General features: G+C 38.1%; 2 protein-coding genes across 5 annotated transcripts in view; one reads left to right on the forward strand and one right to left on the reverse strand.

The window, feature by feature from the left end:
* SKIC3 (SKI3 subunit of superkiller complex) overlaps window positions 1-25,008 on the forward strand; it is a 158,311-nt gene that overhangs the window by 46,050 nt on the left and 87,253 nt on the right. For 2 of the 4 annotated variants that reach the window (XM_082836428.1, XM_082836429.1), the window contains exons 2-3: window positions 21,880-21,925; window positions 23,498-23,637. The gene's annotated coding sequence lies outside the window, so the exon portion shown is untranslated. The remainder of the gene's footprint in view (window positions 1-21,879; window positions 21,926-23,497; window positions 23,638-25,008) is intronic. The other 2 variants (XM_082836427.1, XM_082836430.1) reach the window with 1 other exon arrangement.
* ARSK (arylsulfatase family member K) overlaps window positions 1-25,008 on the reverse strand; it is a 44,727-nt gene that overhangs the window by 18,560 nt on the left and 1,159 nt on the right. Inside the window, exons 2-4 of the mRNA XM_082836441.1 lie at window positions 18,077-18,206; window positions 11,749-11,908; window positions 963-1,245 (exon numbers count right to left, since the gene is read on the reverse strand). Coding sequence (XP_082692567.1) covers window positions 963-1,245; window positions 11,749-11,908; window positions 18,077-18,206 — 573 coding nt within the window. The remainder of the gene's footprint in view (window positions 1-962; window positions 1,246-11,748; window positions 11,909-18,076; window positions 18,207-25,008) is intronic.

Raw genomic sequence — 25,008 nt, forward strand, 5'->3', positions numbered from 1 at the left:
CCCTGCATTGGAATGCAAAATCTTGACCACTGGACCACCAGGGAAGTCCCTGAATCAAATGTTAACTGGAGTTATAGAAGAAATAGCTGACCTGGGAATGCTGACACTGCCACCATTTGATACACTCAAGATATACAGCCAGAGGAACTTAGTGAAAACATAGATGTAAGTAAGGAAGGTCGTCATGAAGAAAAAGATGAACATGTCCTAGAGGAAGTGACACTAGCAAAAATCTTCACATTATAGGAACTCTCAGGAATATATTATGACATTGAAAGTGCAAAGGGTAAAATGTTGGAAGGTGATCCAAATTTAGAAAGGAATATGACAATTTCTTGAGACAGAAGATGCTTGCTCTGTATCTTAAGTTACACAATGAGAAGGCAAGCACTGTTCAAACTATTCTTGATTCTTTTTTTTACAAAAAAATCAAAACACTTTAATTCTTAATGTTTCTAGTGTTTTCAATTACAGTGCATTAAATAAACATTAGTTTTACTATTTTGTCATTTCCCTATACGTTTATAACCCAAAAGAAGAGTTTTTAATGTTTTGACAAATGTTTTTAGAGTTCTAGAAAAACGGTCATTTTCCCAATTGATTATTAAGATCTCTTTATACAGTTTCAGCTTGCACAGTCATTTTTACACTCCTGAAGCATGCAAAGTGAGGACTGCCTGGACTCCTAAGAGAGTATCTTTTAGTTTAGTTTTTTTTTAATGGACATATTATATGCAAATGTATTCAACTTAGAAGTAGGTTCTGAGTTTTAACACATTATATTTTTGTAAAATTGTCCCTTTAGTTTCTGTCAACCAGTTATTGGTCAAGTTTGATTTAATGTGACTATGCAATTTTCAAATTTTTCTTTAAAAATGATAATAAAAGAAACAGTGAGCAAACACCAATAATATACAGATAAAATGTTAGCTTTTACCTCTGAGCCCACACAGTATACCTACTTTTTTAAGCCAATAAAGAGATGTGTGAAATGTTGAAGATCCAAAATTTTCTCCTGAAGATGGTGAAGGATATGGGTGTGGCAAATTTAATCCCAAGTACAGAACAAATGGTTGAGTGTAATTAATTGCTTCCTTTCTTAACCAAGTTACTGCTCTATCTGTATTCTTCCAGTCCCCTTCCATCACTCTTACTTTAGTCTTTTTAGGGACAAGATTAACCATAGGCCGGCCTTCTTGTCTGAGTAAGAAAGGAACATCTCTTGTCCAGGCCTCCACACGATTGCTGAGGGGGCAAAAAGACAGGTATACTGTAAGGTATTTTAAAAGTTTTAAAAACTGACTAAGCATAAATAAAAGAGAGCAATATGGAAAACAGTTTTTAGACTCAGTCATGTAAATGTTCAGACTGACTATACTAGATCTTATTAAGGTACTGAGCATTGCAAATTCAAAAACCAAGAAAAAAAATAACAAGAATCAAATATTCACCTATGTGTTCTTTAAAACTAAGACATTTACAAAGGTTACTTTTTTCTCGTAATAAAATATTTAGTAAAATATTTCAAATTCCTAGTATTTCTTTTGAATTTTTTAGCATTTTGTCTTTTTTTCTGTCAGAATAAGAGAGATAGTATTTCTAACCAAAGCTACAATAATTTCCTCCTATCACTGTCTTTATATTTAGAAAAATCTTACCTCCCATGTGTACCTTACGTGTTTCTGAAGTCTCAGGTTTTACATTGTTTTCAGCTATATCTTTTCTCATTATAAGAACAATTTTGACTATGATTTAAGCTAAGCTAATGGTGATGCAAATTTCTAGATGTATTTTCTTTAGCTGGTAATTTAAAAGCTAAATGATTTGATCAATTAAATTTCTCTAAATATTTTATCTAACGGCTTCAGAAGTATGTAGTAGTACCCCTACTTTTTCCTCAATAATGTATGTATTTTTTTAAACATCTTTATTGGAGTATAATTGCTTTACAATGTTGTGTTAGTTTCTGATGTATAACAAAGTGAATCAGCTATACATATACATATATCCCCATATTATGTAAGTATTTTTAGTTGGCATAATTGTTTAGGAAGAACTCTTGGACATTTCTAAGAAGCCTGTTTTTGTGTTTTGGTTGAGGCAAACACCTCTGAAGTGTCCTATCAATTAAGAAAAGAGCTTAAAAAATTCAGATACCCACGTGAAAATAAAGACTATTTTATATTAAAACATAATACTCCATATAAGGGAAGTTTCAAACCACACAAAATGACTAATGGCTTATAGATGAACTAAGTAGAACTTTTATCTGCCTTTTGAAGACAGGTAAATAAATTTAAGCAACCATAATAAAAATATAATTTTTCATAGTTGATATTCAATATATTTTGATAAAAACAATGAAAACTAGAATCTCAGCAGAATTGCATCTAACAGATTTTAATTAATTCTATCTAACAAATAGAAAATCCTAAAATCGTAAGTTTTGTAAAATTTATCATACTACCAAACAACGTGAATTTTGCTTAAGTCACTGCTGAATGAGAGAACTACATGTGGCTATTATCGGAGCTACTGCAGAGGAGTGAGATGCTAGGGGTTTATCACACCAGCAGTACTTGCGGTAGAGCTCTAGGATTTTGTGATAAGCAGAAATAGGTTACTGAGATTCACACAGGATGTTTAGCAACCAAAGTGATTTCTTTTCAACAAAGAAGTGTTACGTGGGAAAATATGGCTGAGAAATTATTGCAGGAAACAAGAAAATTACAAGAAAGCTTGTAATACAACCTAACTAGTTGTCCGGTGTGATATTGTGATTTATAATAAAAAAATATACATTTGGTCTTCTTCCCTGATTCTGGTCCAGAGTTCCTAAAATCCTCAGATTTTCTAAGTGAAAGACACAAAGGTGTCTTTTGTTATGTTAATGAGGTTACTTTTGGGCTGGTTGCCAGAACCAAAGGAGCGATTAGAGGGCTGAAACTTTTAGTCCTACCCCACTGATCTCCGGGGAGGAGGAGGCTGGAGGGGGAATGGAAATTGAGTTCAATCACCAGTGGTCAATGATTTAATCAATCATGCCTGCGTAATGAAGCCTCTATAAAACCCAGAAAAGGAGCGGACTGGGGAGGGGTGGGAGAGTGGCACCGCCTTAGGTGAGGGTATGGAAGCATCATGCCCTTTCCCCATGCATCTCTTCCGTTTGGCTGTTCCTGAGTTATAGCCTTTTATAATAAACTGGTAGTCTAGTAAGTGAAATGTTTCACCGAGTTCTGTGAGCCACTCTAGCAAATTAATTGAACCCAAGGAAGAGGTCATGGGACCCTCTGATTTTATAGCTGGTCAGTCAGAATCATAGGTGACAACCTGGACTTGTGATTTGCATCTGAAGTGGGGGAGTGAGGGCAGTCTTGTAGGACTGGGCCCTTAACCTGTGGAGTTCAGTTGAATTGAAGGACATCCACTTGGTGTCCAGAGAGTTGGTAGTGTGTGGAAACCACCCCACACAATGGAATTGGTTGCTGAAACCCTAATTGGTGATCAGAGCCTTTACCAGGCTTTGGTTTAACTCAAGTATAGACTATTGTTCTGACTGTGCTAACCAAACTACTCAGTTCACTTTACAAGGCAGTCATGAGTGAGTCTAGAACATCTCAAGGAAAGATCTTGCCTTGAAAGATGGCTATATTGAACCCAGATTACCATCTTTTTTTTTTTTTTTTTTTTTTTGCGGTACGCGGGCCTCTCACTGCTGCGGCCTCTCCCGTTGCAGAGCACAGGCTCTGGACGCGCAGGCTCAGGGGCCATGGCTCACGGGCCCTGCTGCTCCACAGCATATGGGATCTTCCCGGACCGGGGCACGAACCCGTGTCCCCTGCATTTGCAGGCGGACTCCCAACCACTGCGCCACCAGGGAAGCCCCAGATTACCATCTTTTGCCAAGCAATGAGTAAGTGTGATTTCATTTAATCTTTCTGGCAAGGTTATGCCCCTTTCCTTTTTTTTTTTTTTTTTTAATTCTTTGTTTCTGAGATTCTTTTAGCCCAGGTTGGTTCCCTTAAGGGTAAAAAGGCTCAAATCAACTTAATTTTGGCCTGGTCTTACCATTATGGCTAATTTCAAACTTAGTTTCACTTTTGTCCTCTCACTAAATAACACGTGATTTACCCTTCTTTCTTAGTGGCATCTTCTTTTGTCTATTCCTGAGTGTGTGGGCTTTTGGCATGATTGCCATAACTGCTGGTAGTGAAGTAGAGTATAACAAATGCTTTCGGCATTACTGGGGCAGCAGAAACAGGATTATGGTTGAAGGTAAAGGTGCCTCTCATAATTTTCCCTTTTAACTCTTTCTGGCTATTCCAAGAATCTTGAGTAAGCTAGCTGATCAAGAGGGTAATACTTTGATTAGCTGACCCATGTTCAAGCATTGTGCCTAAGTGTAAAATTAAAATTTACTTCGTTATAACTCAAAAACATTTAGCACTTTTTAGATATTCAATACATATTAATAGTTATAATCAATGATGATTCTCTCTTCTACTCTCACTACTCCCTGGGCCAACCCAATCCTCCTGGGCCATTGTTAAGTGTATGTAGTATAAGCAGTAGGTGCTCCAGGAGCTGCAGTTCTCAGCTCAAAGTCCCTTTTCCCAGCCCAAATTTCTCCTGGCCAGTAACACTAATGAGGAAAATCGGGAAAGAGAATGTGAATATGCAGCCTCATAGTCGATGACAATTACTGTGACAGAAAGATAACTTAAAATTATAATTCTCTCTACTAAACAACGAATGTCTCCATCCCTTTTTTCTTTTTCTTTTTTTTTTTTTTTTGCGGTACGCGGGCCTCTCACTGTTGTGGCCTCTCCCGTTGCGGAGCACAGGCTCCGGAAGCGCAGGCTCAGCGGCCATGGCCCACGGGCCCAGCTGCTCCGCAGCATGTGGGATCTTCCCAGACCGGGGCACGAACCCATGTCCCCTGCATCGGCAGGCGGACTCTCAACCACTGTGCCACCAGGGAAGCCCTCCATCCCTCTTTAACCAGGTCAAACTGTTGCACCAGGAAACATTATCTTTTGACCATGTGCTTAGACCTACTTTTTATTACTGTTCAGTGTTGTCTTCCCCTACCCGCTACCCACCATTACTTGCTATATAACCTCCTCCAAATATAACCTTTCTAATTAGTTGGTCACAGGGGTATTTTGAATAAATTTCTTTCCATTCCATTTCTATGTACTTTGTCTGAAATATTAAGAGTACGGCTTCAATCAGGACAATAAACAAGGGCTTGTGTTAATGGGGAGGAACCAAAACTACCTGTGGTTTAGATACTTTGATTCATTGGCTCCTCTCATTATAAATTTACCCTGTTACTTGCAAATAGACACAAACATACACTGTATAGTTTCCTATATGCCAGCATTTCTCAAAGTGTGGCTCAGGGATCTCTGGGAGGTACCCGAGAGGCTTCCAGGAGGTCCACAAGGTCAAAACTATTGTCATAAAGATAGTAAGACATCATTTTTTGACTTTTTCACTCTCATGCTCTCATGAGTGTACAGTGGCGGAGACCACTGTAACGAAGCCTCAGGTGGGAGTTTGGATGTGGAGTACCCCTATCTCAAAGGAAATTGTTCTCTATAAACTTAGGCTTCAATGTGTCATTTTGTGCATATATACTAAGTGCCCCTCCTAAGTGGTCCAAGGTTTACTTTACCTCTTTGTAGAAATGTAAGAGAGGCTTCTCTTCTCAAAGGGACACAAAAGTAACCACATGTTTCTGATAAAGGCATTCACAATCGGCTATACCTTGTCTTACCTGTCTCTGAGATCCAGTTCCTTATATCTTTGCTATTTCAAGCAGCATCAGCATCACCTGAGAGCTTGTTAAATATGCAGAATCTAGAGCCCCATCCCAGACCCACTGAATTGGGAAGGGCATGTAATAAGACGCCCAGGTGATCTGCATGCATGTTACATTTTGAGATGCACCACTCCACATAACAGTGTAAGAATTTTTATGCAAAAAAGCCTCAATTTTTAGAGAAGATCATTAAAATAGCTTCCACAGTAGCCCATGAATAGGAGAATTATTCTACCTTGGATCGATTCCAGAAAAGGAGGTGATGGCTAAATGCACTATCCAGCAATCAGCAATTTTATTCTTTTTAAAAGCAAAATCTCCTCCTAATATAAATGGCATATAAAACTAACATACTAGCAACGAATTATTGCATAAATTTGTATCTATGCCATTGCTTTGTGGGTTTTCTGTGCCAATGTGCCAAACTCCACTGCTGCACTATTGGAGACAATCAATCAGCTCACAGGTAGCACCAGGTGAATTTACATAGGGACTATAACATTTGAAAAAGTATCATACATTAAAATTGATGAGAACATAACAGTTTTCTTTCAAAATGAATTAGGAGCGTCGACTTAAACCTTCAGCTTCCTAAGATTACTAAATAATTCAACTACCTCAGACTTTAAGAGTTATGTGCAAATGGATCCCTTTCACACAAAGAATCATTGTTCTCGATGGGACTTTAACAGCTAATGTGTCTCAGATAAGTCTCTTGCATGGAAAAATTACAGTTCTGAATCATGCCCTTGCAAATTTCACTATCGGCCTGATAAATTCAGTAAGAGAAAATGGAATCCATATTCATTCCCATTAAATGTTCTTTTCTCAAAGCTGAGAAACACACTGTTTTTTAAGGGACTCACAAGGCTGTCATCTATCTTTACATTTATGATCACTCACAAAAAGTCTATTTTAATTGAATGAATAACAGTTGTTATTCATTCTGTATCTTATATTTTATTATATATTTATTGTAAATATATTTATGCAATTATATATTATAAAATTATATAATAGTAAATAAATTTCAAACAAAAGGTTTGTTTTGCATGAGTGTGTGTGGGGGTACTCAGGGGTTTCATGGACTTCAGGTTATGAACGCCCATTTAGCCATTTCCTAGCCTGCTAGTGAATTCATCACTGTTGGAACATCAATATTTCAGACTTTGAGTTCTAGGTGACAGTGACTGTAGCCCTTAACAGAGTATTTGCTGCAGTTTGGTTTTAAATAAAGGCAGGCTTTCTGATTTAATTCAAGAAAGAGTTATTGAATGTCTATCATGTACAAGGCATTGTGCTAGGCTGAACTTGAGGTGACTCCCTTAGCTACCAAAATGATACTACCTCCTCATATGCACTCAGGCATAAACTCCTGCTACTATACTTTAAAAACTAAAGGCCCATTTGCTACCTTGCGGAAAAAGCAATTGTGATGAAATAGTTTGGTTATGATTATAGCTCTAATGGTTTAGATCACATTGACTTCTTTTACATCACATAAGGGGAAGATTCTTCTTACACTTTTAAAGTAATTTAATATATCAACTTAAGCAACTCTAACATTTAAAATTTTTTGTAAGCTTTTGCTTTTCAGTATTATACAGAAAATACAACCTGGACCAAATATCATTATATCTGAAAGATAAAGTGGGTGGATTATCCCCCAGTAAATCTTTCATTAGTAATTAACCAAATAGTCACTGCATTGAATATGTTACCATGTCCATAGCCCTTGCCGAAGAGGTGACCCAGATGACCACACTGTGTAGGATTTAACTCTTCTCCTATCCTGTCCACTGGCCAGGGGTGCGCACCCGACCTAAGGACCAGATCCTTGGGTCCTTAACCTGGTCAGTGATTATGATGGAGTCTGGGATGAAATATGTGTTGGGCCTATCATCCTTGTTTACAGAATTTGAATTTGGAAAGGAAAAACAGGTGACTGGCAATTACCTAGAATGCAGCTATAAGGTAGAGCACATCACTAAAAGGAGATGGAGTTTGAGTCAAAAAGCGTGATGCAGGTCAAAGTTCTAGTTGGAAATGATGTAGCTGAGAAAAGACCCAGAGAGGATACAAACAACTCATAAATTATGTTAATGACAGAGAACCAGGATAAAGTTTTCCTAACTCCTGCAACTGAGGTCCTTAAAGTTGTATTAGAATCAGAATTATTGGGCTTCCCTGCTGGGGCAGTGGTTGGGAATCCACCTGCCAATGCAGGGGACACGGGTTTGAACCCTGGTCTGGGAAGATCCCACATGCCGCAGAGCATCTAGGCTCGCAAGCCACAACTACTGAGCCTGCGCTCTAGAGCCCGCGAGCCACAACTACTGAAGCCCGTACGCCTAGAGCCCGTGCTCCGCAACAAGAGAAGCCACCACAGTGAGAGGCCCGTGCACCGCAACAAAGAGTAGCCCCCGCTCGCTGCAATTACAGAAAGCCCGTGCACAGCAACAAAGACCCAACACAGCCAAAAATAAATAAAATAATAAAAAAATAAAAAAAAGAATCAGAATTATTCCCAGTTCCATCTCCTCAGATTAGTATAAGTACAGCCTCTGTTCTTAGACGGATAATCCAAATTCCTTTTCACTGCATAATTAGTCTTTTGGTAAATCTGCAAATTGTTCCTTTACCTACTAATAGATATTAAGTGTTCAATGTATGTTTCTGAATATATGACTCTACCAAGCCTACGAAGATACATAGTGACTTTTTGGAAATATTTTACCTTAAACCTAATGCAGTGCCTAGTAGGTAGTAAGAGCCTAATAATGATAGGCATCATTATTCTCTAGGTCACTTTGATCAAAGAAATTCATTTAAACTGGTTAACTTTCATGGTAATGGAGGTATGAATGACATGTGTGAATTATTTAAAATCTCTTAGGTAACTAAAACTTGGCAAGTTAGCTCAGTGAGTTACTGGACATGGTGCAACTAAGACAGCCAAGTCGTGGATATGACATGTTTTCCAAACCACTTGCCCTTGGTGCGGGGAGCGGGAAGAGGAGGCGGAATTTCCCTTTGTGCCTTTTTTTTTTTTTAATCTTTATTGGAGTATAATTGCTTCACAATACTGTGTTAGTTTCTGTTGTACACCAGAGTGAAACAGCCATATGCATACACATGTCCCCATCTCTCCTCCCTCTTGAGCCTCCCTCCCATCCTTCCTATGCCACCCCTCTAGGTCATCTCAAAGCACTAAGTAGATCTCCCTGTGCTATGCTGCTGCTTCCCACCAGCCAACTATTTTACATTCGGTAGTGTATATATGTTAATGCTACTCTCACTTTGCCCCAGCTTCACCCTCCCACCCCACATCCTCAAGTCCATTCTCTATGTATTACCTCTTTATTCCTGCTCTGCAACTAGGTTCATCAGTACTATTTTTCTTTTTTTTTAGATTCCATATATATGTGTTAGCATACGGTATTTGTTTTTCTCTTGCTGACTTACTTCACTCTGTATGACAGACTCTAGGTCCATCCACCTCACTACAAATAACTCAATTTCGTTTCTTTTTATGGCTGAGTAATATTCCATTGTATATATGTGCCAGGTCTTCCTTATCCATTCATCTGTTGATGGACATTTAGGTTGGTTCCACGTCCTGGCTATTGTAAATAGTGCTGCAATGCTTTGTGTGGGTTTTTTGTTTGTTTGTTTTTGTGGTACGCGGGCCTCTCACTGTTGTGGCCTCTCCTGTTGTGGAGCACAGGCTCCGGACGTGCAGGCTCAGCGGCCATGGTTCACGAGCCCAGCCGCTCCGTGGCATGTGGGATCCTCCTGGACCAGGGCATGAACCCGTGTCCCCTGCATCGGCAGGCAGACTCTCAACCACTGCGCCACTAGGGAAGCCCAGGAAGAATCTTTAGAGTCATCTAGAGTAAGCTCATTTGATTAAAGTGGGATCCTGAGTAGATAAATAACTTGCCCTGGTCTTATAGTTGTTAGTAAGTGGCATTTTTTTAAAAAATAAATTTATTTATTTATTATTTTTGGCTGTGTTGGGTCTTCGTTGCTGTGCACGGGCTTTCTCTAGTTGCAGTGAGCGGGGGCTACTCTTCGTTGTGGTACGCAGGCTTATTGCAGTGGCTTCTCTTGTTGTGGAGCACAGGCTCTAGAGCGCGCGGGCTTCAGTAGATGCGGCACGTGGGCTCAGTAGTTGTGGCTCACAGGCTTAGTTGCTCCGTGGCATGTGGGATCTTCCCGGATCAGGGCTTGAACCCATGTCCCCTGCATTGGCAGGTGGATTCTTAACCACTGCACCACCAGGGAAGCCGGTAAGTGGTATCTTAATGAGTAGTACCACCAGCACTTGTTTAACAGTTGTCTGGAAGAAACAAGCGTGTAGCCCTTAAAGTTCCCAGTCTGGTGCAGTATAGTATATATGGTAAGGGACACACAGCTGGACTAGTGTCCTTAAACTGGTAAAAGAAGAAAGCATCATTTGATGTTGAAAAAAATACAGATGGAGAATTGTAGTAGTAAACTAAAGGGACTTGTAATTCTGGCTGAAAATATAAACAGGTTCAAAAATGGCTAATTTCAGTGGTAAAGGTAGCTCAAAGTTATAAAAACGTGTTTTGAGAGTCAGTCTATCAAAAACATTGAATGCATCTATTTGATATTGAGAGACCTTTTTTTTCTGAGACCCATCTTTAAACTTGCACAGAAAAATCTGAAAGATAATGTGCTGTAATTCATATAACCTTTGCAGACATGCTATTAACAGCAGCCTTGACCTATCTGTCAGTCAAATGACTATGTGGGTACATATAGCACTAATACAAATAGTCTTGATAGCTTATTTAAGCTTCCTAAGCTCAGGTGAGACAGTAAGTAAAGTGAAAATATGCTACAGCAATTATTATACTGAAAACCATCTTTGATTTCCCAAATGTCAACGTTTAAGTGGCTCTTTTCCTTTTAACCCAGGTGAGATAGAATATCAATGTTTATCAAATAATAAGTTGTAACTTTTTATTCCATTCATTCATTCATTAAACAAATATTTAATTGTGTACCTACAACATACAGGCACTACGTTGGAAGTGGGAATAAAGTAAAGAGAAAGAGAAACAGGGTCTGTGCCCTCCAAGAATTATTATCCCACTGAGGAATAAAACTCAGATCATATTTTAACCATCTCACACAGAGAGTGATAGTGATATGCAATACAAGGCATTCAACCTTAGATTCTTTTTATTATTGGACTGACTGAGAAAACAAAGAAAGAAAACAATTTCAAATAGGATAATATGAATAGTTGTATCTTACTTTGGATTAACCTTACTTTCCAAAAAAGTAGAAGGATTTTAAAGAGAAACTGGTGAAACTTTGTGAAATGAGCACATATTATTCCATTTAATGCTCACAACAAAGAAATTAAACTTCAGTTAGCTTACATAATATTCCCAAGATTATACTACAAGTTAGTAGTAAACAGAGAAACTAGGATTCAAAAGCAGGCAATCTGATTCTAGATCTCTACTTTTATTCCCTATGCTTAGTTGCCTAATTTTTGAGGACTGAGTAAAATGAAAGAAAAAAAAGTTACAATAGAATAAAGTTGGGGAGAACTGAAAAAAGCAAGTAGCAAGAAGATTATGGTCTTTAGAACAAATTGTAAAGTGAGTAATAAAGTAGCCGTTGTATAACTAAATCAAAATAAATCATGGACTAAACAATTTTATAGACCTTTAATGTTTAAGAAAAACAAAATTACTAGCATATAATTTCAATATTTTAAGAAGATTAAAGAAAGCTAAAGATTTAGCCAAATTAACACAATCTAGGGATTAAGAGATTTACATTCACCTTTGTGGAGAAATAAAAGAAGTCAAAAAGGGTACATGTATGTATTATAGCAGTGGGCTGCCTGTTAGAATCATTTTTATTTGATTTTTTACCTGATGGAGTGATGCCCTGAAATATAGTCCAGTTTTCCAAATTTTTGTGTTCGGTAGCCATGCTTCTCCATGACATCCATCCATGTTGTATAATTTGGATCTAAGCCCTTAAAGTTATTCCAAGATTCTGTTAAGTGAGTGAAGAGGCCACTCCACATTGCTGGGGGAAAAAAATGGGATCAGTGTAAATAAAGCTTAACAATTCGTTTTAATGATTAAGACAATTATACCGAGAGAAAAGAGACTGACTACTAGTTTAGAGCTTGTGCTCTGCAACAAGATATATCTGCATTAAGTGTTTTACCTAACATTTTTGATTGTTACCTCGTTTTATCAAGGGGAAAACTGAAATGAATTACTATTTCCATTTTACAGGTGAGTCTCTAAGGCTTGCAGCAGCGGTCCCCAACCTTTTTGGCACCAAGGACCAGTTTCGTGGAAGACAATTTTTCTGCAGACTGGGGAGGGGGGGATGGTTTTGGGATGATTCAAGTACATTACATTTATTGTGCACTTTATTTCTATTATTATTACATTGTAATATATAATGAAATAATTATACAACTCACCATAATGCAGAATCAGTGGGAACCCTGAGCTTGTTGTCACTTGCCATTCACTGATAGGGTTTTGATATGTCTTCAAGCAATTGATTTATTATGGTCTCTGTTTAGTCAAACCTCTCTGCTAATGATAATCTGCATTTGCAGCCACTCCCCAGCACTAGCATCACCGCCTCAGCTCCACCTCAGATCATCAGGCATTAGATTCTCGTAAGGATTGCACAACCTAGACCCCTCACATGCGCAGTTCACAGTAGGGTTCACACTCCTATGAGAATCTAATGCAGCTGCTGATCTGACAGGAGGTGGAGCGCAGGTGGTAATGCAAGCGATGTGGGGTAGCTGTAAATACAGATGAAGCTTCGCTTGCTCACCCACCACTCACCTGCTGTGCAGCCCAATTCCTAACAGGTCACAGACCAGTACCGGTCTGTGGCCCGGGGGTTGGGGACCCCTGGCTTACAGGTTAAGTTGTTTAAGGTAAATAAATGGAATTAAATATAAAGCTTGTCTGACTTGAGTCATAAAAATAATCACTAAGTATTTGTTGGTTAATTTTCCAAGTTGGTCAAATGAAGTACAGATCTCATTTCCCAAAAATCCTCAAGGCTTTTCCCTATTTCTTGTCTGTATACTGGCTTGCCACAAAAAACTTACGTGTTCTATGTTTTCTCTCTCATTTTCTACAGCTATCATTGTTTAGTCAATAAATCTTTTTTTTTCAAATATTAACATACCTAAAGGGAGAAATAGATAGCAATACAATAATACTAGGGGACTTCAACAGCAGATAGATCTTCCAGACAGAAAACAAATAAGGAAACACTGGACTTAAACTACATGTTAGAACAGATGGAATTAAGATTTTCAGTACATTCCATCCAAAAGCAAAAGAAAGTACATTCTTCTCAAGTGCACATGGAACATTCTCCAGGAAGATCATATGTTAGGACACAAAACAAGTCTTCATAAATTTAAAAAGACTGAAATCATATCAAGCATCTTTTCTGACCACAATGATATGAAACTAGAATCAGTTATAAGAAGAAAACTGGAAAATTGACAAATATATGGAGTTTAAACAACATGTTCCTGAACAACCAATGGGCCAAAGAAGAAATCAAAAGAGAGGTCAAAAAAATATCTTGAGACAAATGAAAATAGAAATACAACATAGCAAAACAAATGGCATGCAGAAAAAGCAGTTCTAAGAGGGAAGTTCACAACTTTAAGTGCCTACATTATAAAAAAGAAATAGCTCAAATAAACAACCTAACTTTATATCTCAAGGATCTAGGAAAAGAAGAACAAACTAAGCCCAAAGTTAGTAGAAGAAAGGAAATAACAAAGATCAGAGTGGAAATAAATAGAGACTAAAAAGACAATAGAAAAGATCAATAAAACTAAGAGTTGTTGGGGCTTCCCTTGTGGTAAAGAATCCGCCTTACAATGCAGGGGATGCGGTTTTGATCCCTGGTCAGGGAACTAAGATCCCACATGCTGCGGGGCAACTAAGCCCGTGAGCCACAACTACTGAGCTCGTGCACCTCAATGAGAGAGCCTGCATGCCACAAACTATAGAGCCCATGCACCCTGGACCCTGCACGCCACAACCAGAGAGAGAAACTCCTGCACACCACAACTAGAGAGAAGCCCACGTGCCAAGACAAAGAGCTCGTGCCACAACGAAAATCCCACACACCTCCAGTGAAGACACCACGTGCCACAACTAAGATGCAGCCAAACAAACAAACAAAAAAACTAAGAGTTGTTTTTTTTCTTAAATAAAATGGACAAATCCTTAGTTAGACTTTCCAAGAAAAAAACAAGGGGACTCAAATAAAATTAGGAATTAAAGAGACATTACAACTGATACCACAGAAAGACAAAGGATCATAAGAGACTAACTACCATGAACAATTATACTAACAAATTGGAAGAATTGGATACGTTCCTAGAAATGTAAAACCTACCAAGATTGAATCATGAAGAAATAGAAAAGCTGAACAGACCAATTATGAGTAAGGAGATTGAATCGGTAATCAAAAACCTCCCAATGAAGAAATGTCCAGGACCAGATGGCTTCACTGGTGCATTCTATCAAACATTTAAAGCAGAATTAAAACTAATCCTTCTGGGGCTTCCCTGGTGGTGCAGTGGTTAAGAATCTGCTTGCCAATGCAGGGGACGCGGATTTGATCCCTGATCCAGGAAGATCCCACATGGCGCAGAGCAACTAAGCCTGTGCTCCACAACTACTGAGCCTGTGCTCTAGAGCCCACGAGCCACAACTACTGAAGCCTGTGTGCCTAGAGCCCGTGCTCCTCAACAAGAGAAGCCACCACAATGAGAAGCCTGCACATCTCAACGAAGAGTAACCCCCGCTGGACGCAACTAGAGAAAGCCCACGTGCAGCAACGAAGACCCAACACAGCCAAAAATAAATTAATTAAACAAATTTTAAAGAATAAGCCAAAGAGATACATTTAAAAAAGAAAACAATCCTTCTCAAACTCTTCCAGAAAAGAGAAGATGAGGAAACATTTCCAAACTCATGAGGCTAGCAATACCGTGATAGCAAAACAAGACAAAGACACTACAAGAAAAGGAAATTATAGGCCAAGATCTGTGATGAACATAGATGCAAAAATTCTCAACAAAATATTAGCAAACCTAATTTAACAATACTTTGAAAGACTCATACATCATCATCAATTGGGATTTACTCCAGGAAGGCAAAGATGGTTCAACATCTGCAAATCTATCAATGTGATATACCACATTAGCAAAATGAGGGATAAAAAAAAAATATGATCATCTCAATAGATGCAGAAAAAGCCTTTGACAAATTTTAGCATTCATTCATGTGGAATTAATTGAGAGATTAGAATTGACATATATACACTACCATGTGTAAAAAAAGATAGCTAGTGGGAACCTGCTGTATAGCACAGGGAGCTCAGCTCAGTGCTCTGTGATGATGTAGATAGGTGGAATGGGGGAGGAGTGTGAGGAAGGTCCAAGAGGGAGGGGATATATGTATACATATAGCTGATTCACTTCCTTGTACAGCAGAAACTAACACAATATTGTGAAGCAACTATACTCCAATTAAAAAAAACCTATTGAAAAACTGGGTATAGAAGGAATATATAGAAGCCCACAGCTAACATCATATTCAATGGTAAAAAGCTAAAAGTTTTTCCTCTAAGATCAGGAATGAGACAAGGGTGCCCACTCTCAGCACTCTTATTCAACACAGTTCTAGAAATCCTAGCCTGAGCAGTTAAGCAAGAAAAAGAAAGAAAAGGCATCCAAATCAGAAAAGAATAAGTAAAATTGTCCCTATTTGCAGAAACATGATATTATATATAGAAAACCAAAAAGACTTTACCAAAAAACTGTTAGAACTAATCAATACGTTTAGTAAAGTTGCAGGATATAAAATCAATGTGCAAAAATCAGTTGCATTTCTATATACTAATGATGAACTACCAGAAAAAATTACCCAAAAAATCCATTTACGATTGTATAAAAAAGAATAAAATACTAACGAATAAATTTAACCCAGGAGATGAAAGATCTGTACACTAAAAACTTCAAGACACTGATGACAGAAACTGAAGAATATACAAGTAAATGAAAAAATAGAAAGCAAAGATGAGGAACTAGTCAGTAGCAAATATGTGATTACTTATGTGTACTAACCTAGATTGCTGATTGAGACCAAATGTAATTTTTAGTGAAGAGATGTTGCATCTTAGTGTATTTGCCGTGTCTTATCTGATTTATCACCTTGTCTACCTGTGTGCCTTTATAATTCAGCATAAGCATCCCTTCAGTACTTTAGCCTCCTCTGCTTTGTGCAGATAGAGTGTGGAGTTTTTCTTTATGTTATCTCATTCCACTTGCTCAATAAAGAATAAAAACTTAACTTCATACCTGCTTTCATTAATTGTTATAATTATTTCCTAAAATGTCTGTTTCAGATTCTGAAAACCTGGTGATCAGGCAGATAGCAGGTCCTTACTGATTGCGGGTTGACTATGGCATTTATCATGTGTTCAGCAGTTATGTTGCTGTTGGGGACACAAGTGTTGATAAGGCCCCAGTGTTTGGAGCTTAGCTTTGGTAGTTACCTCATTGTTGGTTTTTTGGGAGGTAGCATTATGGCTGTATATTGGGGACAGATTGCCAGAAGTGTTATGTGGATGCACATAAGCTTAATCTGACTGGTTCAACTCATGGAAATGTTCTTATTTTCTCTAGAATATGGTGTATACCTTAAACTAATACAGTGTTATATGTCAATTACATCTCGGTAAAACTGGAAAGAAATCCCTTTCCTTTTCCCTTTTCTGTGTACACACATGGCAGGGTTGAATCCTTTTCTCATCTAACAAAATGCTTTCTTTTTGAGGAGTGGAATGGGGCATTACCCGGCTTTGAATCCCAATGATGCTAGTTACTGAGTGACCTTTGATAAGTTATTTAACCTTTCAGTACTTTAGTTTTCATCTGCAAAATGGGGATAATAACAATATCTACTTTGTGAAAATGTGGGGAATTATATAAATTAAGACATGTAAGGCAGTTATATTGCCAGGCACATAGTAAGAATGCAATAAATGTTAGTTTTTATTACTATTATTCCTTCTCTTTGTTCAAACTCTCCAAAATATACTTCTTCCAGAAAAAGCATCACCTAACATTTTTGAAACCTTTAGAGTTCATTGAGCACTTTTTAAAATCCATTATCTCATTTGATGCTGGGAACAACACTGTGAGGGACACAGCACATACAGCGTTCTGTAGATAAAGAAACTGAGGGACTTGCTTGACGTGGTCCATTGAGGATTGGAATCCAGACATCACCTCACCCTGGTCCATTGCTCATTCCACTTGCTCAATAAAGAATAAAAAAATTAACAAACGTGTTTTTAATATACCTGGTCCTTCACTATTGAAATATTTAAAATAGAGTTTAGGTTTCCTTTAATCATTGGTGATTATATAGTTGATGGTGCTGAAAATGTAGGTGAAAGAACTTGTGACTCAAATCACAGAGAATATGATGTCAGGAACTTATGGACAAAAGAAGATTGTTGGGTGCTATTTATGAGTTCCAAAGCAAACAATCATAAATTAGAGGAGAAAGAAAACAACTCTATCAGACAATAGAATTTATAAAAATGTCAATTTTCCCCGATTTTTCAGTTAGTCATGGCTTAATATCACTGTTATTTTGCCATTAAAACTATGCCTGTTTGTTAAATTACTATCATAAAAGTGAACAATTAAATTTGGGATAGAAGTGAATTGAAACTGAAGAGAAAAAATATGTAATCTGAAATAATACAGAAAAATCCAGATATATCTGAAAAGTTCTAACGACTTTGTGGTATACTTTGAAGTCTCCTCCCAGCTCCCTATCTCTTACTAAAAAATTTCCTTGGAAATAGAACTCTTCAAGGAAATATGAGCATTTCCTGATTTGCCTGGATAGTCAAAAGATTTTTTGTCACCAATCCTAAGGGAAATGAAACAATAATACTTGTACTAAATACCAATTTAGGTGATAAAATTCCTATTCTTAAAAAACCCCAATACGCAATACATACCTTATAACACACATCACATATATTAAAATTTTTTTATTAGATGCCAAATATGACTTACTATCCTATTTGGGGGTATAATTTTTTAAATTGTGAAAACATTTTCAGCATGGGACCACTTCCAGTAATATTAAAGCATGCTCATACCTGCGCGCGATGGGCAGCAGATCGGAGAGTTTGTGTAGGCATTCAGAAAGGACGTGCCATGTGCTTTCATGAAGTTGATAAAAGGAAGTGTCACTACCTGACTCCCTGGATAAAATGTTAGCCTTCCATCCTGGAGTAAAGAAATTTAATTACCATTGATTACATCACAAAAGAAAATAATTTCCTTTAATTTTAACCATAAAATTCACAAATAGCAAAAGACTTCAATATGATCCTAAGAATCCTCAAAAGATAAAAACGGGTAGAGAAACTGTTATCATTCTCTGATTCATAATATTGAGAATTCAATGTAGTGTGACATTTGTGTGTGTGTGTGTTTTTTTTTTTTTGCGGTACGCGGGCCTCTCACTGTTGTGGCCTCTCCTGTTGCGGACCACAGGCTCCGGATGTGCAGGCCCAGCGGCCATGGCTCACGGGCCCAGCCGCTCCGCGGCATGTGGGATCTTCCCGAACCGGGGCACGAACCTGTGTCCCCTGCGTCGGCAGGCGGACTCTCAACCACTGCGTCACCAGGGAAGCCCTGTGGTGTGACATTTGGATCCATTTGAATATAGTAAATAAATTAAAGGAACTTACTGGAAGGTTTCTTTTTGGGGGATGATGGACTGAGTGAACCAATGTTTATTGAGTATTTAGTATGTGCTAGGCACTGTGAAAGATCTAGAGATACAATGGTGAATAAAAACAGAGTCCCTGGCCTCATGAAGCTTACAGTCTAGTAGGGGAGGCAAAAAACATACTCGTAAATAAACTAAGAGTAATTACAAGTTGCTGTGATATGTGCTTTGAGAAAAACCTAAGATACAGAATAACAAGGGAGACCTACTTTGATACAGGGAAGGCTTCTCTGGGAAGTGAGACCTAAAGAATGAGAAGAATCAGCCATTCAAATAACTTAAGGGACATGTAAAGTTAGAGATACCTTCAGGACTTAAGTGGAGATAACAACTAAGCAGCTAGAGAAATGAGCCTGAAGATTGGAAGAGATGTTTGGGTTGGAGATACGTATTTTGGAATCGAATTGGGAATTGAAGAACTCTTCTTGGTAAAGAGCAAAAAGAGAAAAAAGGATGTTCCAGTCCTGGAGTTATATCTATTGTATGTTTTCAATGTAATTGTAAATAAACAGTTTAAAAGTGAACCAATCCAAAATACGGGATATACATAAATCTTTGAGATGTCTGAGATTTCCAAATGGATATATAAATTAGGCTGTAGGGTACAGACAGGAATCTGGAGCTCAGAGAATTTTATCCTGGTGAAATAAGTCTTTAACATATTCATGGTATTGAAAAGTGTGAGACTGACTCCTTTAAGACTCCTTTAAGGGAGAGAGTGAAAAGAGAGGAAAGAAAGGAACCCTGAGGAGTCCCGAATAAGAGGAGAAGGCAGCATGGGAAACTGAGAAAGAATGGCCAGTGAGGGAGGAAGATATCAGTAGACTGAGTCTCATGAAAGCTGAGAGAAGACAGTGTGTCAAGAAAGGGTAATAGCTGTGTTGAGAGGGTGTGTAAAAGAAGGCCAGAAAATGCACACTGGAATTGGTAGGATGGAGATAGTTGGTGATGCTGACAAGAGCACTTCCAATGGAGTTGTAGGGATGGACACCTAAAGCAGACAGGGAAAAGAGAATGGGAGGTGACATGGTGAAAAAAGCCTCTTCTAAGTAGTTGTTTTTGCAAAGCGAAACAGAAAAATGGGATGGATGTTAGAGTTAGCTGGAGGATAAATGTGGGATTAAGGTCAGGTTTTTTTAAAGATGGGGAATATTAGAGCATGCTTGTATGTTGAAATAAATACCACTTCTAGCAGGAGTAATCGCTGAATGTTAAGCAAACTTAGCTTCCTGAATGATGAGCTAGGGAGCCTAAGACAAAAGTGCATAAAAATTTTGTTAAATTCATAAATTCAAACTCTCAGAAACATCCTCGTAAATCCCAAATGCCTAGATGTATTATTCCTACAATCTTTTGGATATGGGGGATAATAACCATTTGTGGCCACTGGCCACTCTAGACAACCCAGCCACTCAGGTTCATCTAGCTGGAGGGATGCAGCACATAGTCATGTGGCAGAAGCACTGCAATGATTCAAACGGTGAGGCTTGGACTCCAAGTCCTGCAGGCTAGGTTCAAATGGGTGTAACGACCACTGCAAATGGCTACAGCAGCATATCTATAACTCATGTTAGCAATTTCTTGGCTCATTTCTATGACTGGTACAAGGACTTCATCTGCATTGAAAGCAGGCTAGAAAGCAGGGATCTTTAAAGTGCAGAGCAGCAGGGATAGCAAATGGCAGAGGGGATAACTGCCTCACTTGGGGAAGTTTCTAACGTGGAATGTGTGAAAGGTGGTCCACGTGAAGATTACTGCCTAAGATATATAAGGCACTCCACAATATTTAGTGAATTAAATGAAACGAGTCTTTAATCCAGAGCTGTTCAATTTACAAAAGGCAAATTTAATATGTTCAGAATTCAACAGTGTATTTTTGCAAAGCTTAATAAACCTGGATTAAGGACATCAGTGGAAAGATTTGTATTTGATGAGGTTCTTAGAAAATATTTAAATTATGCTACACATATTCTCAATGTCAAAAGCATACCAATACTCTAAACAAAGATCAAAATTACTATATTATTAGAGAAAATATTAAACATTTCTAAAAGTTTTGGTTTTTTAACTTCATGTAGTTTTTACACACTAGCAAATACTTTAAAAAATAGACTAAAACTGGTACCACTGCTCATGGTATCAATGGGAGGTGGTCCACATAATAATTAATTCTGAACTGAAATGGATGTTAACATGGTTAGCTGATAAAAACACAGAGAAAGTTGTCTTCCATAGTGTGGTACTGTGGTTCACATTGGATAGTCAGGCATAGGTCAAAGTATAGTTCTATCACATTTAGTTGGGAGAGGAAATCTTACAGAATGGCTTTCAGAATAACTTCCATAATTTAACAATAGCCCATTTCAATTTTCTCAAGGTCATTCCTACAGTTCAAAACAAATACAGTACTCTAACAGTGGGCATTTAAAAAAGAAAAAGAGGCCCACTAATTGGCTTTCTGCATAAAAGTGACAAAAATGATACCAATTGCCTTAATTTCTGAATTTTGCTATTATTCTGGACTCTCGTGGGTCCAGGCATTTTCCCCCTTGGGATGGATGAGCTTTTTGTGTAGATATGATTTTGTGATCTGGATTGCTCCTTCTAGAACCATGACTTGGTTCTCAGTTCCTCATCATTCTGGGCCAGGGAAAACCAGTGAAGTTTAGATTTCAAGACATCATTCTAATGAAAGAATGTAACAGTAACTTCAACTGTCTAGATGTATTATCAAGCAAGACTGTTAAGGGCATGCTTTTCCGATCTGTTCACCAGACTGAATGAGATCCTCACTAGACTCTGGTATACAGTCCTGTGCCCACCTCCCACTCCTGAAACCTCACCCAAACTAAAAACAATGCAGGTGCAGGGGTGGAAGGAGGGAGGCAGAGAGGATGCTTGTGCCCTTTAGGACCCAGGCAGAGGTGCTTATTTTCTCTTTTCTAAAAAAGGTTTAAGATGTAATTCACACATCATAAAACCCATTTAATTTGTACAATTTAATGTTTTTTAGTATATTCAGAGAGTTGTGCAACCATCACCATAATCAATTTTAGAACATTTCCATCATGTATTCCTTGTATCCCTTAGCCACCACCTGCTAATCCTCCCATTTTCCCAAACCCTAGGTAATTGCTGACCTGTCTCTACTTTCTGTCTCTGTAGATTTGCTTTCTCTGGACAAACGGAATCATACAATATGTGGCCCTTTGTGAGTAGCTTCTTTCTCTTAGCGTAACAATTTCTAGGTTCATCCACACTGCAGCATGTTATCAGTACTGCATTTGTTTTTTTATTGTCGAATAATATTACTAAATTTTATTTATCCATTTACCAGCTGATGTATATTTGGGTTGTTTTCAATTTTTGTCAGTATTAACATTCATGTACAAGTTTTTATGTGGACATATGTTTTTATTTCTCTTGGATATATACCTCGAAGTGGATTGCTGGATCATATGGTAACTCACGTTTAGCATTTTATAAACTGTTTTCCAAAGTGGCTGCACCATTTACATTCCCACCAGTAGCGTATGAGTGTTGCAATTCTCCCATATTCTCGTGACCCTAGTTATTGTCTCCTTTTATTTTTCTTAATAAATTTATTTATTTATTTTTGGCTGCGTTGAGTTTTCGTTGCTGCGCGCGGACTTTCTCTAGTTGCAGTGAGTGGGGGCTACTCTTCGTTGTGGTGCGCGGGCTTCTCATTGCGGTGGCTTCTCTTGTTGTGGAGCATGGGCTGTAGGCACGCAGGCTTCAGTAGTTGTGGCACGTGGGCTCAGTAGTTGTGGCTCGTGGGCTCTAGAGCGCAGGCTCAGTAGTTTTGGCACACAGGCTTAGTTGCTCCGTGGCATGTGGGATCTTCCCAGACCAGGGCTCTAGGCATGTGGGATCTTCCCAGACCAGGGCTCGTAACCCGTGTCCCCTGCATTGGCAGACGGATTCTTAACCACTGCGCCACCAGGTAAGCCCTATTGTCTCTTTTTGATTATAGTCATCTTAGTGGGTGTGAATTGGTATCTCATTGTGGTTTTGATCTGCATTTCCCTAATGACTAATGATGTTGACTATCTTTTCATGTGCTTATTGACCATTTGCATATCTTCTTTGGAGAACTGTCTTTTCAGATCCTTTGCCCAGTTTTTAATTGCCTAATCCAGAGTCACGAAGATTTGCCCCTATGTTTTCTTCTAAGGATTTTATAATTTTAGCTTTTATGTTTCATTCATCAATTCATTTTGAGTTACTTTTTGAAAATGGTGTGAGGCATTTTGCATGTGGATAGTCAGTTTTCCCAGCATTATCTGTTGAAAAGACTATTCTTTCCCCATTAAATGGTCTTTGCACCCTTACTGAAAAACCAACTGACTATAAACCTGAGAGTTTATTTCTCTACTTTCAATTCTATTCTGTTGATTTATATGTCTATCTATTGTTATGCCAGTAACACACTATCTTGATTACTGTAGTTTATGGTAAGTTCTCAAAGTAGAAAGTTTAAGTCCTCCAATTTTGTTCTCAGGTATTCTGGGTCCCTTGAATATCCACATGACTTTTAAGATGGGTTTCTCTGTTTCTGCAAAAACGTCATAGGGATTTTTATAGAGATTGCATTGAATCTGTAGATCAATTTGATGATTATTACTATATTAACAATATTAAATCTGATTTCAGTATAAGAATTGAACTTCTTTGGTTAGATTTAATCCTAAGTATTTCATTTTTTGGATGCTATTTTATTTTTACTTTAAAAAATATTTATTTATTTATTTGGCTGTGCCAGGTCTCAGTTGCAGCATGTGGGATCCTCGTTGCTGCGTGCAGGATCTTTAGTTGCAGCGTGTGGGATCTAGTTCCCTGACCAGGGATTGAACCCGGGCCCCCTGCATTGGGAGCATGGACTCTTAGCCACTGGACCACCAGGTAAGTCCCTGGATGCTATTTTAAATTGAATTGTTTTCTTAATTTTACTTTTAGTTTGTTCATCAATCAAGTGTATAAAAATACAACTGATTTTTGTATATTGATCTTACATCCTACAGCCTTGCTAGACTAACTTATTAGTTCTAGGATTTTGTAGTAGATTTCCTAGGATTTTCTTTATACAAGATTATGTTAGGTGCAAATAGAGCTACTTTTAATTTTTCCTTTCTAATCTAGATGACTTTTATTTCATTTTCTTGTCTAATTTCCTGTCTAAAACCTCCAGCATAATTGCAATAAACATAGTGAGAACAGATAGGCTTGTCTTGTTCCTGATCTTTGGGAGAAAACATTGTCTTTTATAGTTAAGTATAACATTAGCTGTGGATTTTTTGCAGATGTTCTTTGTTTTTAAATACATTTTTATTTATTTATTTATTTATTTATGGCTGTGTTGGGTCTTGGTTGCTGTGCATGGGCTTTCTCTAGTTGCGGTGAGCGGGGGCTACTCTTCATTGCAGTGTGCCGGCTTCTCACTGCGGTGGCTTCTCTTGTTGCGGAGCGCAGGCTCTAGGCGTGTGGGCTTCAGTAGTTGCAGCACGCAGGCTCAGTAGTTGTGGCTTACGGGCTCTAGAGCGCAGGCTCAGTAGTTGTGGCGCATGGGCTTAGTTGCTCCGTGGCATGTGGGATCTTCCCGGACCAGGGCTCGAACCCGTGTCCCCTGCATTGGCAGGCGGATTCTTAACCACTGCGCCACCAGGGAAGCCCTGTAGATGTTCTTAATCAGAATGAAAAAATTCTCTTCTATTTCTACTTCGTTGAGTGCTTTTATCATGAAGTGTTATTGAACTTTGTCAAATGCTGTTTCTGCATCTATTGATATGATCACGTGTTTTTTGCCCTTCATTCAATTAACGTGGTCTACTACACTGACTGATTTTCAGATATTAAACCCACCTTACATTTCAGGGATAAATCACACTTAGTCATGGTGTATAACCCTTTCTATATATTGCTGAATTTGATTTGTTTGTATTTTTTCAGGATCCTTTCTTTTATATTCATAAGGTATCAGTCTGCATACAATATTTGTATACACAAATATATAAAAATCTATGTGCTTATACTATACTAAAAAATAAACCAAATATTTCAGTCATCTTCAGAAGTTTCTAGGATGTTTTGATGCACCACCCAGGTTCCCTTTTAGAGTGAAAGATTGCCTCTGCTGAAGAGAGTTGTCATGCCCAAAATGGTGTCTCATTCTGGGAGCATTCCACAAGTAATGGCCATCCAACATGAGGGTACAAAGGCTTGGTCTCCTCACCACAAACGGAAACAGTTCTGAAGCATCATACTAGTTTGAGAACT

The sequence above is a fragment of the Leucopleurus acutus genome, assembly GCF_964270905.1.
Source record: "Leucopleurus acutus genome assembly, chromosome: 3".
NCBI lineage: Eukaryota > Metazoa > Chordata > Mammalia > Artiodactyla > Delphinidae > Leucopleurus > Leucopleurus acutus.